Source organism: Oryctolagus cuniculus, chromosome 11 (genome assembly GCF_964237555.1).
Source record: "Oryctolagus cuniculus chromosome 11, mOryCun1.1, whole genome shotgun sequence".
NCBI classification, from domain to species: Eukaryota; Metazoa; Chordata; class Mammalia; order Lagomorpha; family Leporidae; genus Oryctolagus; species Oryctolagus cuniculus.
The window spans coordinates 17,782,207-17,795,198 of NC_091442.1; the positions used below are offsets into that span (position 1 = coordinate 17,782,207).

Below are 12,992 nucleotides of genomic sequence, written 5' to 3' on the forward strand. Positions count from 1 at the left end.
TCAGCAACACTAAGTCACAGCACACCCAGGCTCAGAGGGCTTAACCACGGGACAGCATCCACACCACCTGGTTTTTGCTCCCTCATCTCCCTGGCCCCTCAGAATCCCCTCTTGGCCGGCGCCGCGGCTCAATAGGCTAATCCTCCACCTTGCGGCGCCGGCACACCGGGTTCTAGTCCCGGTCAGGGCGCCGGATTCTGTCCCGGTTGCCCCTCTTCCAGGCCAGCTCTCTGCTGTGGCCAGGGAGTGCAGTGGAGGATGGCCCAGGTGCTTGGGCCCTGCACCCCATGGGAGACCAGGAAAAGCACCTGGATCCTGGCTCCTGCTATCGGATCAGCGCGGTGCGCCGACTGCAGCGGCAGCCATTGGAGGGTGAACCAACGGCAAAAGGAAGACCTTTCTCTCTCTGTCTCTCTATCTCACTGTCCACTCTGCCTGTCAAAAAAGAATCCCCTCTTACATTTTAAGACACACTTCACATACTATCTGAGCCCCTGTTCCCCAGCTTCAGGACACCCATAGCCTGTTCTGCATTTCCATATTGTCACTTGCTTTCCTCACTAGCTTGTACCAAGGCTATCAGAAGGCTTTCTGCAGAGAACTACTTGTGCCAGGACCCTCTGTTCTTCCCCTACTCTACTTCAGGCAGATTCTTGGGGTCCCCTGGCTCTCCAGGTAGCTGCTCAGAGGCACGGCTATGGCTCTGCTTCTCCTATTCATAGCTTAGTACCTACCGATCCTCCCGATTCCGATCCACTGAGTAAAACTGTTTCCGAAGCCACCTGGAGAGAGAAAAACCCGAGGTGAGGAACACTTCTCCACCTAGGGCCAGGCCTGGGGAGGAGGGGAGCAGGCAGCATCTGGGCATCCGAAGGCTGCAGTCCCTGCCCCTGCTCCAAGGCCTCTGGCGCTAACCCTCTCAGGGGTGGTTCTCACCTCTCAATCTGCAGAGGTGTAGCTGCCTGCAATGTGTCCTCCATCAGCCAAGTTAAGCCCTTGATCCACATATTCACTTCATCCTCAGACGTTGCTGTTGAGCAAGGGAGAATAGCTGAACTGAGGGCACACTTGCTATGGGGCCAGGAACCAGCAGGTGCTCCTCTTAACTACCCCCACCTCCTCTAGCCCTCTGAAACCCACCTTGTAAGCTCAGGGTCTTCAGGCGGAATTCCATCCCATAGAGGATGACAAAGCAGTGTGACTGGTCTGGGCGGAAAGCGGGGTCCTCTTGATAGCGATCGAAGTCCCGTGAGGTCTTTCCTGGGCGGATCTCCTTGATTTCACGAATGTCAACTAGGAAAGCAGGGAAGAGGCCAAGGTCAGGCTGGAGACTCCCAGAGTCAGTACCAAGGGCAGCCCAGTTTCCTCACTTACTTGCATGTTTTCTCTCAGGGAAGGGATCACAAAGAAAGACAATGCCCTGTCCCAACCTCCAAGGCCAAGAGCCAAAAGCACTCAGTCACACTGAATGATAAAAGACAACTGGGCTGGGTCCAAACTCAAGCCTTTGCTAAGGGCTGAGAGGTCAGAAAAGGCTACCTGGCGACAGGGAGCTCTCTATGGAGACCTTCCCCCATCTTTGTTCTCTCAGAATACAGGCTGGACATTCTGACCTGGAAAAGAGCTGAACTCCAGAGAAGCAATGGGTTCCCAAGGGTGTTCTGTGAGGATCACTTCATGACACACAGCACACCCAAGCAGGGGCAGGGCTGGGGATGGACAGATCCACATGGGTCTCAGAATCTCAGGGAGAAAGCAGGCCCAGAAAACAGGTACATCTCTGAGATGTTCCAACCCCTAAAGACAGCCTTACACAATCTCAGCAAGAGGCCTAACTGCCCCTAAGGCAACACTGTCCAAGCAAAGCAGCCATCCTGGACTGTCATTTCCTGATCAGCTATCGAAGGGCCCTGCTACCCCTGCCCTCCCAAGGCATAGCCCTGAATAGCAGGCCCTATCTATCCCATCTATAACAGTGGACACTGCGTCTGGCCCCAATCCCAAATCTCTTGCCACAACAGTACTGATTCTACCTGGGCCCAACTCTCATCCCCTGAGCATCTAGTCCATCTCCCCCATCCTCTGCTGAGAGCCCTGCCTTTCCTGTTGGTGGCCCTGCCTCCTAGTTCTCACCAACCAGCCATCTTCCCAGTCTTCTGAATCTTCATAAAACATCGTTCTGATCCCTGTAGACCCCCCCCCCCCCACACACACACACACTGCCCACCACCAGCTTCAGGAGAACATGCTCCTTCTGTGGCCCTCCAAGTTCTCTGTGACGGGGGCTCAGAGATTTACCTCCCCAGCTTTTACCTCCCATCTCGTCTGCTTTATCCAAACTAACCTAACTTAGGGTGACAACAACTGGGGTTTCCTGTCCCCATTTTACCCTGGTCCCTGGCCTAAGGGTACCCACCTATCAGGATCCATTCTCTCCCACCAAAGCTCCAAAGGAGAAGCTCCTTTCTGTAGTAAACATATTCTTGGGCCCACTACATGAATGTATGCTCTTTATCTTCCCCAGGCCAGACAGGGCACCTCCAGTGGTTGCTGAATAATTAAATGAACACATGAAAAGAGCAGGTTTACAGGCCTGGGGAAGGACAATGAAATGGGATGGAGTAAGCATGACACATTACACTCTGGCAGAAAGGAGGGAGCGAACTGGGTCAGAGACCAGCTTGAGACCACAATCTCCAAGGATGGAAGGAAGAGCTTCCATCAGGCGAAACGCCCAGATCAGAAACTGCAGAGCCACACACTCTATCCTTGCAACAGAAACCAGTAAGCTTCCAGTGCAGTGCTACTGTCATCCCCTCCTACACCTTCTCACGAAGGCACACACACATAGCAATGTATGCAGGCCAGGGCCTGTGTGGCCCACGGCATGGGCCCTTCCTTTCAACTACCTTACCAGGCATCACATGTAGTCCAGTAATGTGAGTACCACTTGGCAGGCGGCTGGAGGGCCAGTCCAGGGACTACTGCTAGGCAACACACACAGGCAGAGCCACCATCAAGCCCTAGGTAAATTTCAGCCTGCCCTGTGTTCATTTCCACTGAGCCCAGACTGAAAGCAAAAGAGCCTGACCCAAGTCAGGGACCAAAGCAGGCAATAATCGCTCAAGGTCAAGCATACAATATTCCCAAGCACCCACTGGCCATACCTGGTCCCCTGTACTTCCTCCTGTAAGGAGGCATGAGCCTGGTCCTGATGCCTTCCAAGTCAAGCTAACAGCAAGCTGACAAGGACCTGGCAGTTATCAGATTCTTGAAAGCCACATCCTGTGCTACTTCCCACCCCCACAGAACGCATCCCAAGCACTTTGGGAGCTATGAAGCCAGACAGTTCTCAGGGCTGGCTGAGAACCTGTCTCGGTAGCAGAGTAGCCCTTCACTCCCAGGACAGCACTCAACCTACTGGGTGGAGAGAGGAGATGGTGTTGGTGTTGGGGGACTCAGCTGCTCCACTTCCGACCCAGCTCTCTGCAGTGGCCTGGGAAAGCAGTGAAAGATGGCCCAGGTCCTTGGGCCCCAGCACCCGGAAGCTCCTGGCTCTGGATTGGCGCAGTTCTGACCGTTGTGCCCAACTGGGGAGTGAACCGGCAGATGGAGGATTCTCTCTCTTTCCCTCTCCTTCTCTCTCTGTGTGTAACTCTGACTTTCAAATAAATAAATAAAATCTTAAAAAAAATTCAGACCCAAGTGTCTTGGTAGGAACTCATGTAATAGTCTCCTGCCCTCATCAAAGCCCCTTCCCAAACAGCCCAGCAGACAGAGGTTCCACAAATGTACCCAACCACCCGTCAGGCAAGAAGGGTGTGAAATATTAGAGCAAAGGTGCTGGCAAGGTAGGCAAGAAGCAAGGCCACATCTCTGAGTGTCCTTTTCCTCATGTGCACGATGGGATCACCACCGTTCACTACTGCTTTACTGGAATACAGTGAGACGTCAATGAAGGAGACACGAAAGTAACTTTACCAGAAAGGAACAGGAGGACACACTGGGAATTAAGCCTCCAAAATGATGAGGGTATGGCCATAAAAACCACAACAGAAACACTGAAGGAAATGACACATTCCACAATTTCTGGACATGAAATACACCTTCACTGACAGGTTTTCCCTTTATAAAGTGCATTAGTTAATTACAGTAAATTACAGTAAAAGCAATCCACTCAAAAATGCATGTAAATAAAATTTGTAACTTAAAAAGAATCACAACTCACAATAAATATGAAAGTGTCTAAATTTTAAAGAGCTTGAAAGAGGTAAGTGAGTATTATCTGGAAATACTCCTTCCCTTCTGGGAAAGTGGACCCAGATCTCCTCAGGCCTATATGTTCAGCCTTCTGGTACTGGAGGAAGGTGGAAAACCCAGCCCTTCTCACAAGGGTTCAAATGCAATCAAGCCAACACAGACCCCAGCCCATGTCTCCCATGCTCCTTCCTCTGAGCCTTTGAAGATGCCACTCTGATCTCACTTAAGCCCTCACCAGACTCAGTCTACTGGCTCACTAGACACCCCCTCTTCTCCTATGCACCACCATGTCATACTTGTGGGTACCTCCTGGTGTCTAAGCCATTGACCTCTGAGCTCCCTCAATGAAGAAACCACATTTGACTCTTCTCTGCATTCTCCATCAAACACAAACCTATACCGAAGAGGACTCAAAATGGTTTACAAAGGGGTGAGTGTTGTGGCACAGTGAGTTAAGCCATGGCTTGTGACGCCAGCACTCTCTATCAGAGTGCTGGTTGGAGTCCTAGCTGCTCTCCTTCTGATCCAGCTTCCTGCTAACACACTTGGGAAAGCAGCAGAAGATAATCCAAGTACTTGGGACCTTGCCACCCATGTGGGAGACCAGGGTGGAGTTCCTGATGCCTGACTTTGGTCTCGTCTAGACTTGGCTGTTGCAGCCATTTGGGGATCTCACAAACCCCACCCCTGCCAATTTCTCTGCTTTTTCAAACAAATAAATAAATCTCTAAAAAGAAAAAAAAATCTCTAAAAAGAAAAAACGCTCACAGAGTACTCAAGAGCTAATTCTCTAGAAAGCACCAAAGGCCACAGATGTTCAAAGATGGTATCTGGGATGCCTTCCTGGAAGAGGCAATGCAATAGTGCTATAGAGGCTGAGGAACTACTGCAAAGACACAAATGCAGCGGTTGATGGGACAGAAAAAGGACCACATGGGGAGTAGGGGGGGACGACACATGGCCCCTGGGGGAAGCACTGGCAGGTTCTACAACCAGTGGAAACCATGAGATGTTAACAGAGCTTGGGGGTGGGGATAGAACCGTAAGAGAGGCAGGGCTCTCTGAGCACCCTCACCTTCCTGAGTCCTAAGCCCAGATCAACAGAAGATTTGGAGAGGTGTGTAGATATTCTTACCCATCACCCTCAAAACAGATGGGCCACACCTCAAGGCAGCCACCTCTCATTACCCTTCAAAGAAAGTACACAGTGAGGGCATGGGGGAGCACTGAGGAAGCTGAGACACGCACAAAGGTAACTTCAAGCCATCCAGCCATTCCCAGCCTCATACCTCTGCCACTCCTCCCCAGGCTCCTGTGTGGGGTAGGCAGGCACTATACTGTAGATCCCCCTTCACAGGGAGCCAGACACAAGGGGCTATGCCCCTGTCAGGAATACACAGTTCTGACAGGGCTTTCACAGCTCTGCAAAAGGATGGAGGGGCCAAAGAGGTGACAAAGACAGAACCTGGATACAGGTGGGAAAGGAACCTGATGCAGCAGTGGCCAGGCCAAGGGAAGGCCAGCAGGTCCCAAGTTGGCTTCCTGTGCACGGTGCCTCTGGAAAGAACAAGAGTTCCTCTCTCCCTCCCATGCCTCCCTCTGGCTTGAAGCCATAACATTCTCTCTTCTAAACTCTCAACAGAAATACAATCATGACTCTGATGGGAGGCTTCTCTGCCCACATCCCAGCTCCTATAGATGAGAACCCAAGCTCAGCCACTTGCAGGGTCACAGACCAAGGGAAGGCAATGCTTATTCTCCTTCCCATTTCCGTGTGGCAGCAGTCTTCACATCAGACCAGCAGTGGGAGATAGGACCAGCGAGCGCCCCTTTCCCAGGACATATAGAGGGAACACAGGCCAAACAAGGAGTCAGTTAACACAGAAGAACAGAGCTCAGGGCCTGCTCCCCTAAATACCTGGCTGAGAAGAGCAGCTGAGCCTGACTCAGCATCTGGCCCCTCTCCCCTCTCCCCTACTGGTAAACAGGAAGAGCCCATTCAAAGAGTGGGATGGAGGTCTGTGGGATCCCCCTAAGTGGGACCTGGTACTGCTACAAATTAATCACTTCAGGTCACAGCTGTCCAAGATCCTTGCCAATACATGAATCACCTACAGGCTAAATTCTAGACAAATCTCTTTGGAACAATGAGGAAACAGAGGGTCCAAATGGGTCTTGTCATGGGGCCCTCTGCAGTGCCCACAGCAGCTGACATCGGGTATAGAGAAAAGGCAGGGCAGCCACAGTGAGCGAGCCTTCCCACCAGTCAGCCCTCTTGCTAGGACCCATTTCAGAGGTAAGAACAGCATGCCAAGGCTCCAAAGGAAGGAAGGGAAAGGAGGCCCCACCCAGAGAATTCAAAGCTGGAAGAGAGCCCAGCAGTCATCTGTTAGGTTTATTCACTCATTCCATCATCCAATCATCTATTAGGCTTCTGTCTACTGTGTGTCTGGCCCCAAGATGGGTCCTAGAGAAGCAGAAAACTCCTACCTAATGGAGGAAACAGATGGGGAAGCAGATAACCATGAGGTCAGCAACAAGAGGGGAACAGAGGGGAGATGTCTGTGGTGCTGAGTGTACAAGAAAAGCCTCAAGAGCTCTGCAAAGGCAGGTCTCACTGCTGACCTGCACATGTTGGGCAAGAGGTCATGGAGGCCAACATATCAAAATAGGGAGAGTCAGATGGGTTGAGAAAAGAATGTGTAAGGGTGTCATGGCTGGGGCCGGCGCTGTGGTGCAGCAGGTTAAAGCCCTGGCCTGAGGTGCCAGCATCCCATATGGGCGCCAATTCTAGCCCTGGCTGTTCCTCTTCCAATCCAGCTTCTGCTATGGCCTGGGAAAGCAGCAGCAGATGGTCCAAGTCCTTGGGCCCCTGCACCCTCATGGGAGACCCAGAGGAAGCTCCTGGCTCCTGGCTTCAGATCGGCACAGCTCTGGTCGTTGTGGCCATCTGGGGAGTGAACCAGCGGATGGAAGACCTTTCTCTCTCTCTCTCTGTCTCTCTTTTAAATAAATAAATCTTTGAAAAAAAAAAAAAAAGTGTCATGGCTGAGAAGGGGTGGGGTGGACTTGCAGGCCTTGACTGCCACAGCTAACGAAGGCAGCAGCAGAGGAAGGTGGCTTCCTCAGCTTTTCTGCCCAAGCCAAGATAATTCCCCAAGCAATCTGTGGGTCAGCCTCCAGGTCAGAGTCCTGTGTGCTCTGCCCTCTATCTCCCTACAGGTGCTGCCCAAGTTCTTCCTAGATGGCTGCATAAGACATGCTGAGGCCTCCCAAGGCTAGGTCCCAGGAATGTCCAGAATCTCAAAAGGTCTTCCTAAGAAGCCCCCATAGCTTTCCACAAGATCCAGTTGAGCTGAGCCGACGCCACGCTGCCACCCCCAATAAAGCGCCTGTGATCAGCCCAAAAAATAAAATAAAATAAATGAAGCCCCCATACGATAGTCAGGTCACTTGTAGAACCAGAGCACTGGACCTAAGTAACTCTTCTACCATGCTCTTTCCTGACCATGCCTCTCTGCAGCTCTGCCTTCTCCCTAGTCAATGACAGCCATGCCCACAGCTTTAATGGCCTCCTCTGGACAAATAATTCACAAACATTTCTAGCTTAATCCTTACATCTAAGCTTCAGAACTTTCAAACCAACTGCCTACTTGCCATCTCCACCTATTAATCATCAAAAACACTTCAAAGTCAAATACTGTCTTCTTTGATCAAAACCCAGGCATCCTGCAATGCCCCTTAGGTCAGTTAACAGAATCTCTATTCGAGGTATAAACTACAAATGTCCAAATCATCCTTAACATTTCCTGTCTCGCCAGATCCAATTCTCAAAAAACCCTGTTGGCTTTATCTATCATTCACAATTAACTGTATTTACTGAGTACTTCTATGAGGGGCATGATCCTAAGTACTTGGAATATAAATACTTCAAGGAGCTTGAATGAGAGGAAGGATCAGATATGCATATTTTACTAGGTAGATTCTGTAAAATGGAGTCCACAAACACTGTGAGAAGCTGAGAAGCAGAGAGGATGAAGTAGTCAGCTCTGCAAGGTGGGAAGGGAGGGCAGCAACAGTGGCATCTGGCATCCTGTCCCACAATGCTTGCATATCTACTCTGCACAGACACTGGTAAGACTGCCTCATGTCATCCTTACACCATAAAGTAGGTATTGAGGGTTCCATTTCCCAAGAGAGGAAACTGAGCAGAGATTGGTTAATTAATTTATTCAAGGTGGCAGTGGATTAAGTGGCAAAGTCATGCCTCTAAAGCCAAGACTGTGCCCTAAGCTTGTTCTCTGTACTGCCTTGGATTCTGTTGGAAGTGGCTAAGTAGAGCCAAGAGACACAGAGGGGAGAGTGAGACAGGCCCCAGAATGCATCCCGCACTGCTGATTCAAACCATTTATCACAGTAGTAATTTGTACATACATTTTAGGCTGTCTGTCTTGTCCACTAGAGAGAGGGTAAACCACTTGAAGGCAGGAACCTTGTCTGTCATCTTCAATGTACCATGTCTAGTAGGAAACTTAACTATTGTGGAGACAGAAAACCTAATGGAAGAGTCGATGGTACCAAACCTGTTCCTGCTCATTAGATTACTAGGACCTGCTCCCAAACAGCCAAGGACACACAAAAGCCTCTCTTTACTACCCTGTCCTTGCAGGGTTCTCCCACAAGGCAGAGGAAATGGAATGGGTTAGAAGAAAGAAAAATCTGGGGCCTCCCTCCCATAAGGAAGTAACAGAGACCTGGGACTGAAGGAGGGTCAGAGAGATAAGGGATGGTGTGGTCAGACAGATGGGAGAGGAGTCCCACGCATCCTGGGCTCTCTACCTCTAAAGTTTCTGTGTTACCACCATCTTGGGATGGGGGGTGTGCGTGTGGGGAATTTGGGGCCAGTCCTTAAACTTCCAACACAGTAAAACCTTAACTACTGGAAACATTCTAAACAACAAAGGGAATTCATCAAGTCTGAGGCGTGCTTGCTCAGATGCAAGGCTTCTGCAGACCCCACTGTGCTGTCCTGTCCTGAAGCTACTGGGCTCACCACTCCACAGCATCTATCTGGTCACACTCCCTTTGGGCTGCCAGCCCAAGCCACTCTCCTGTCTCCCTTTTTCTCCCTGAGGAAGTAAGGCTCCTATGAGTGATCTAGTCTCTTACCTCACCCCAAAGTGACAGAACTCATTCTTACCCAGAAAGTCCAGTGATTTCTCAAAATCATCTCTCAGATACAAGATGGCTACTGGAGATTTCCCCTTCCTGATTCAAATTCCCTGTCCTATCCTATTACGACAGCTACTCATCCCAACCCCTACGCGCATACACCCTTGTATGGAACTTCACGTTTCCAGTGTGGGCCAGTTCTCAGGCCGGAGACCAGGACATCCTTTTGGAAGCAGTGCGGTGTCAAGGTTCCATTCTCACTGGAAGGAGCTCTCTGTGTTTCACCACTGGATTCAAGAAGCTCTCAGCAAAATCCCTGACAAAGCGACATGCACTATCTTTTATTATTTTTAAAGACTTATTTATTTATTTGAAAGTCAGAGTTACACAGAGAGAGGAGAGGCAGAGAGAGAGAGGTCTTCCATCCTCTGGTTCACTCCCCAGTTGGCCGCAATGGTTGGAGCTGTGCCGATCTGATCAGGAGCCAGGAGCTTCTTCTGGGCCTCCCCCATGGGTGCAGGGGTCCAAGGACTTGGGCCGTCTTCTACTGCTTTCCCAGGCCATAGCAGAGAGCTGGATTGGAAGTGGAGCAGCCGGGTCTCGAACCGGCACCCGTGTGGGATGCCGGTGCTTCAGGCCAGGGCGTTAACCTGCTGTGCCACAGCGCCGGCCCCGCACTATCTTTTCTAACCTCCTTGGTTAGAGCTCCCAAGAAAGGCTATATATAGTCCCAGTTAGGACTGACAAGCTACACACGCTTATTATGTTGTTAGGGGTGGAGGAAATGACTAGGATAGGAAGAGCGGAACTGCACTCTAACAGCTGGAGGACCATCAGGTGGGTCTGCACAGCCTCAGAGAGGGATCACCACCTCTACCCTCACTGATGTCCCATCCCTTAGCTGGTTTCCTGCTCCGAGTAGGCTGGAAAACCTGTGGAACCTGTGGCAAAACAGGGCCTCCCTTCTGAGGGTTGGTCACCCTATGAACTCAGGCCCACACTCTCTGGGCCTAAGGCACGGCAGAGTTGCTCAATCCCACGGGGTTGGGATTCCCCCACCACCCATCCACACCTACAAGTCAGAACCAGTATGGTCAATACCCTATTCCCACCATTGGGCAAGGCCAAGCAAAGGACACTGTGACCTGGGGACATGTCCTCAACAACCACTTTCCCCAGATGTATTTCAACTCAGCTATATCCCCATGCGTCCAAAAGAACAGGAAGCTGATCCTAAAGTGAGATGCCCTCCTGGACCAAAGAAGAATCAGACTGTACACCAACAAGAAGTCAAACTCTCAGTAACCTAACAGCCAGGTGTTCACTGACAGGGCTTGGTGTTTCAGTTAGGACATCCACCTTTCACAGTGCCCTCGTCACCTCACAGCCTTTGTACGGATCCTCTATCCAACACTGGCGTGCCACAGGACTGCCAGGATGGGTTACTTCAGAGGAAAGTTGATTCAGTGTGAGCCCCTTGGGCTTAGGCACAGTGTTTTTAGACACTGCTGTCTCCTGCCAACTGTGAACTTTCATGTTTTTTTTTTTGTTTGTTTTTCCTCATTCCACACAGTAAGCTTCCCATGATCAAGGATTGGGTCTCCTCCTTTTCTTGCTTCCTATCTCCATCCTCCTTTGCACCGGGCCTAGACTTAGTAAGGATATGCCAGTCTTCTGTAGAGAAAGCCCCACCCCATTTACTCTGCATCCTGAGTTGCTGAAGCCAGGGCCAGCAGCCAATACCAGAAAGGGCCAGGGCCGGAAGGAAACAGCAGAGCCTATACACAAAGCCTACATGTGGGCTATAAAAAGGAGCCCCTCCCTGCTTCCCCCAGGATGGGCCTGGTTCCTAGGAGGTGGGGAGTGGGGAGAGTTAGTCCTTGTGCCTGGGCACACAGCCACTGCAGCCTCTAAAGGCAAGCAAAGCAGCACCTCAAAAAGAACTAGTCTTCAAGGGGTTTGTGGGGGTGTGTGTGAGAGAGAATATTAAAGCTAAACTAGAATGCAAGTGGAGACTCTGAGCCCCAGCCCCACCAAAACAACCAACTCTATTGTCCCCATTGCTTCTTCCCCGAATTGGGGAAGTATTCAGGGACACTCCCTTTTCACACTGCTTTCCCCACTCTGGGCTCTGAGAGCACTCCCTGGAGGCCTCAGGTGCCTGTATTTCCTACTCTCTCCAGAGGTTCCAGCACACCCAACAAAAGCACTCTGGGGAGAAGCAGTGATGAGAGGCAGTGAGAGGTTCTCATATAGGGTGACTGCAGGACACGGTATCCACAACAGACTAGGCTCAGGAATAGCTGAAATGGGGGCATAATGTTGGGTCCAAGGCAGGGAGATGACAACTGAGTAAGGGCCACAAAGATTTAACACAAAAACACCTATTTTGAAGATGTCATCCAAGGGGCCGGCGCCGCGGCTCAATAGGCTAATCCTCCGCCTTGCAGCGCTGGCACACCAGGTTCTAGTCCTGGTCGGGGCGCCGGATTCTGTCCCGGTTGCCCCTCTTCCAGTCCAGCTCTCTGCTGTGGCCCGGGAGTGCAGAGGAGGATGGCCCAAGTTCTTGGGCCCTGCACCCCATGGGAGACCAGGAGAAGCACCTGGCTCCTGGCTTCGCATCGGCGCAGTGCGCCGGCTGCAGCAGCCATCAGAGGGTGAACCAACGGTAAAGGAAGACCTTTTCCTCTGTCTCTCTGTCCACTCTGCCTGTCAAAAAAAAAAAAAAAAAAAGTCAGCCAAGGCAGTTTCTTGACCCACATGGGTAGCCTCTACCTAATCAAAATAGCAGAACCACTATTGCCACACCCATTCCCAATTAAAAGAAATTAATCCCTTCCCAATCTCCCCTCTCCAGCCCACTCTACACAGACTGGGCTCTGCACAAGAGAGCTATCGAGAGCCACTGAAGCCACTCTGCAGGTGTAGCTTAGGATGGACCTGCACATATGAATACAGGGGAAATGAACCTGTGCTGTCAGTCACTGAGATCTGGGGTCATCTGTTCGTCCTCTCACTTATCCCAAAAGATGGGGCAGGCTCTTGTTGGTTTCCTTCACAGCCTTCACCACACCTTCTGATTATTTTGTCTGGTTGTTGATGTTCTTTGCAGCTGTAGCCACCCTAGTCCTATGTTCACTACTAGACTACAGTGGCTGGCACAGTTAGCAAATGTAAGTCCAGCACCAGAGAAGCACAAATAGCATCTCACTTGTTCAGTGAACCACAAAGGCCTAGAAAGCTGGGATGGTTCTGTTTTTGTTTTCATTTTTAATTTGAGAGACAAAGAGTATATCCATCCACTGGGTCATTCCCCAAATACCTACAAATGGCTGGGGCTGGGCCAGACCACAGTTGGGAACCAGGAATCCAATCCAGGTCTCCCACGTGGGTGGGTGGCAGAGACCCAAACACTTGAGCCATTACCTGCTGCCTCCCAGGAAGCTGGAATCTGAAGTGGACCCAGGACTTAAATCCAGTCACTCAGATATGTATGGGCAGCCACGTCCCAACTAGTGATTAGCCTCTGCAATACTCACCCCTGGTTTCACTGGTGTTAA

General features: G+C 50.9%; 1 protein-coding gene across 6 annotated transcripts in view; it reads right to left on the reverse strand.

Moving 5' to 3' along the window:
* The window catches only part of PLCG1 (phospholipase C gamma 1), a 41,029-nt gene that overhangs the window by 20,946 nt on the left and 7,091 nt on the right, over positions 1-12,992 (reverse strand). For all 6 annotated transcript variants that reach the window (XM_070051835.1, XM_051846102.2, XM_051846099.2 and 3 more), the window contains exons 3-5: positions 1,141-1,293; positions 937-1,030; positions 735-782 (exon numbers count right to left, since the gene is read on the reverse strand). In XM_070051835.1, coding sequence (XP_069907936.1) covers positions 735-782; positions 937-1,030; positions 1,141-1,293 — 295 coding nt within the window. The remainder of the gene's footprint in view (positions 1-734; positions 783-936; positions 1,031-1,140; positions 1,294-12,992) is intronic.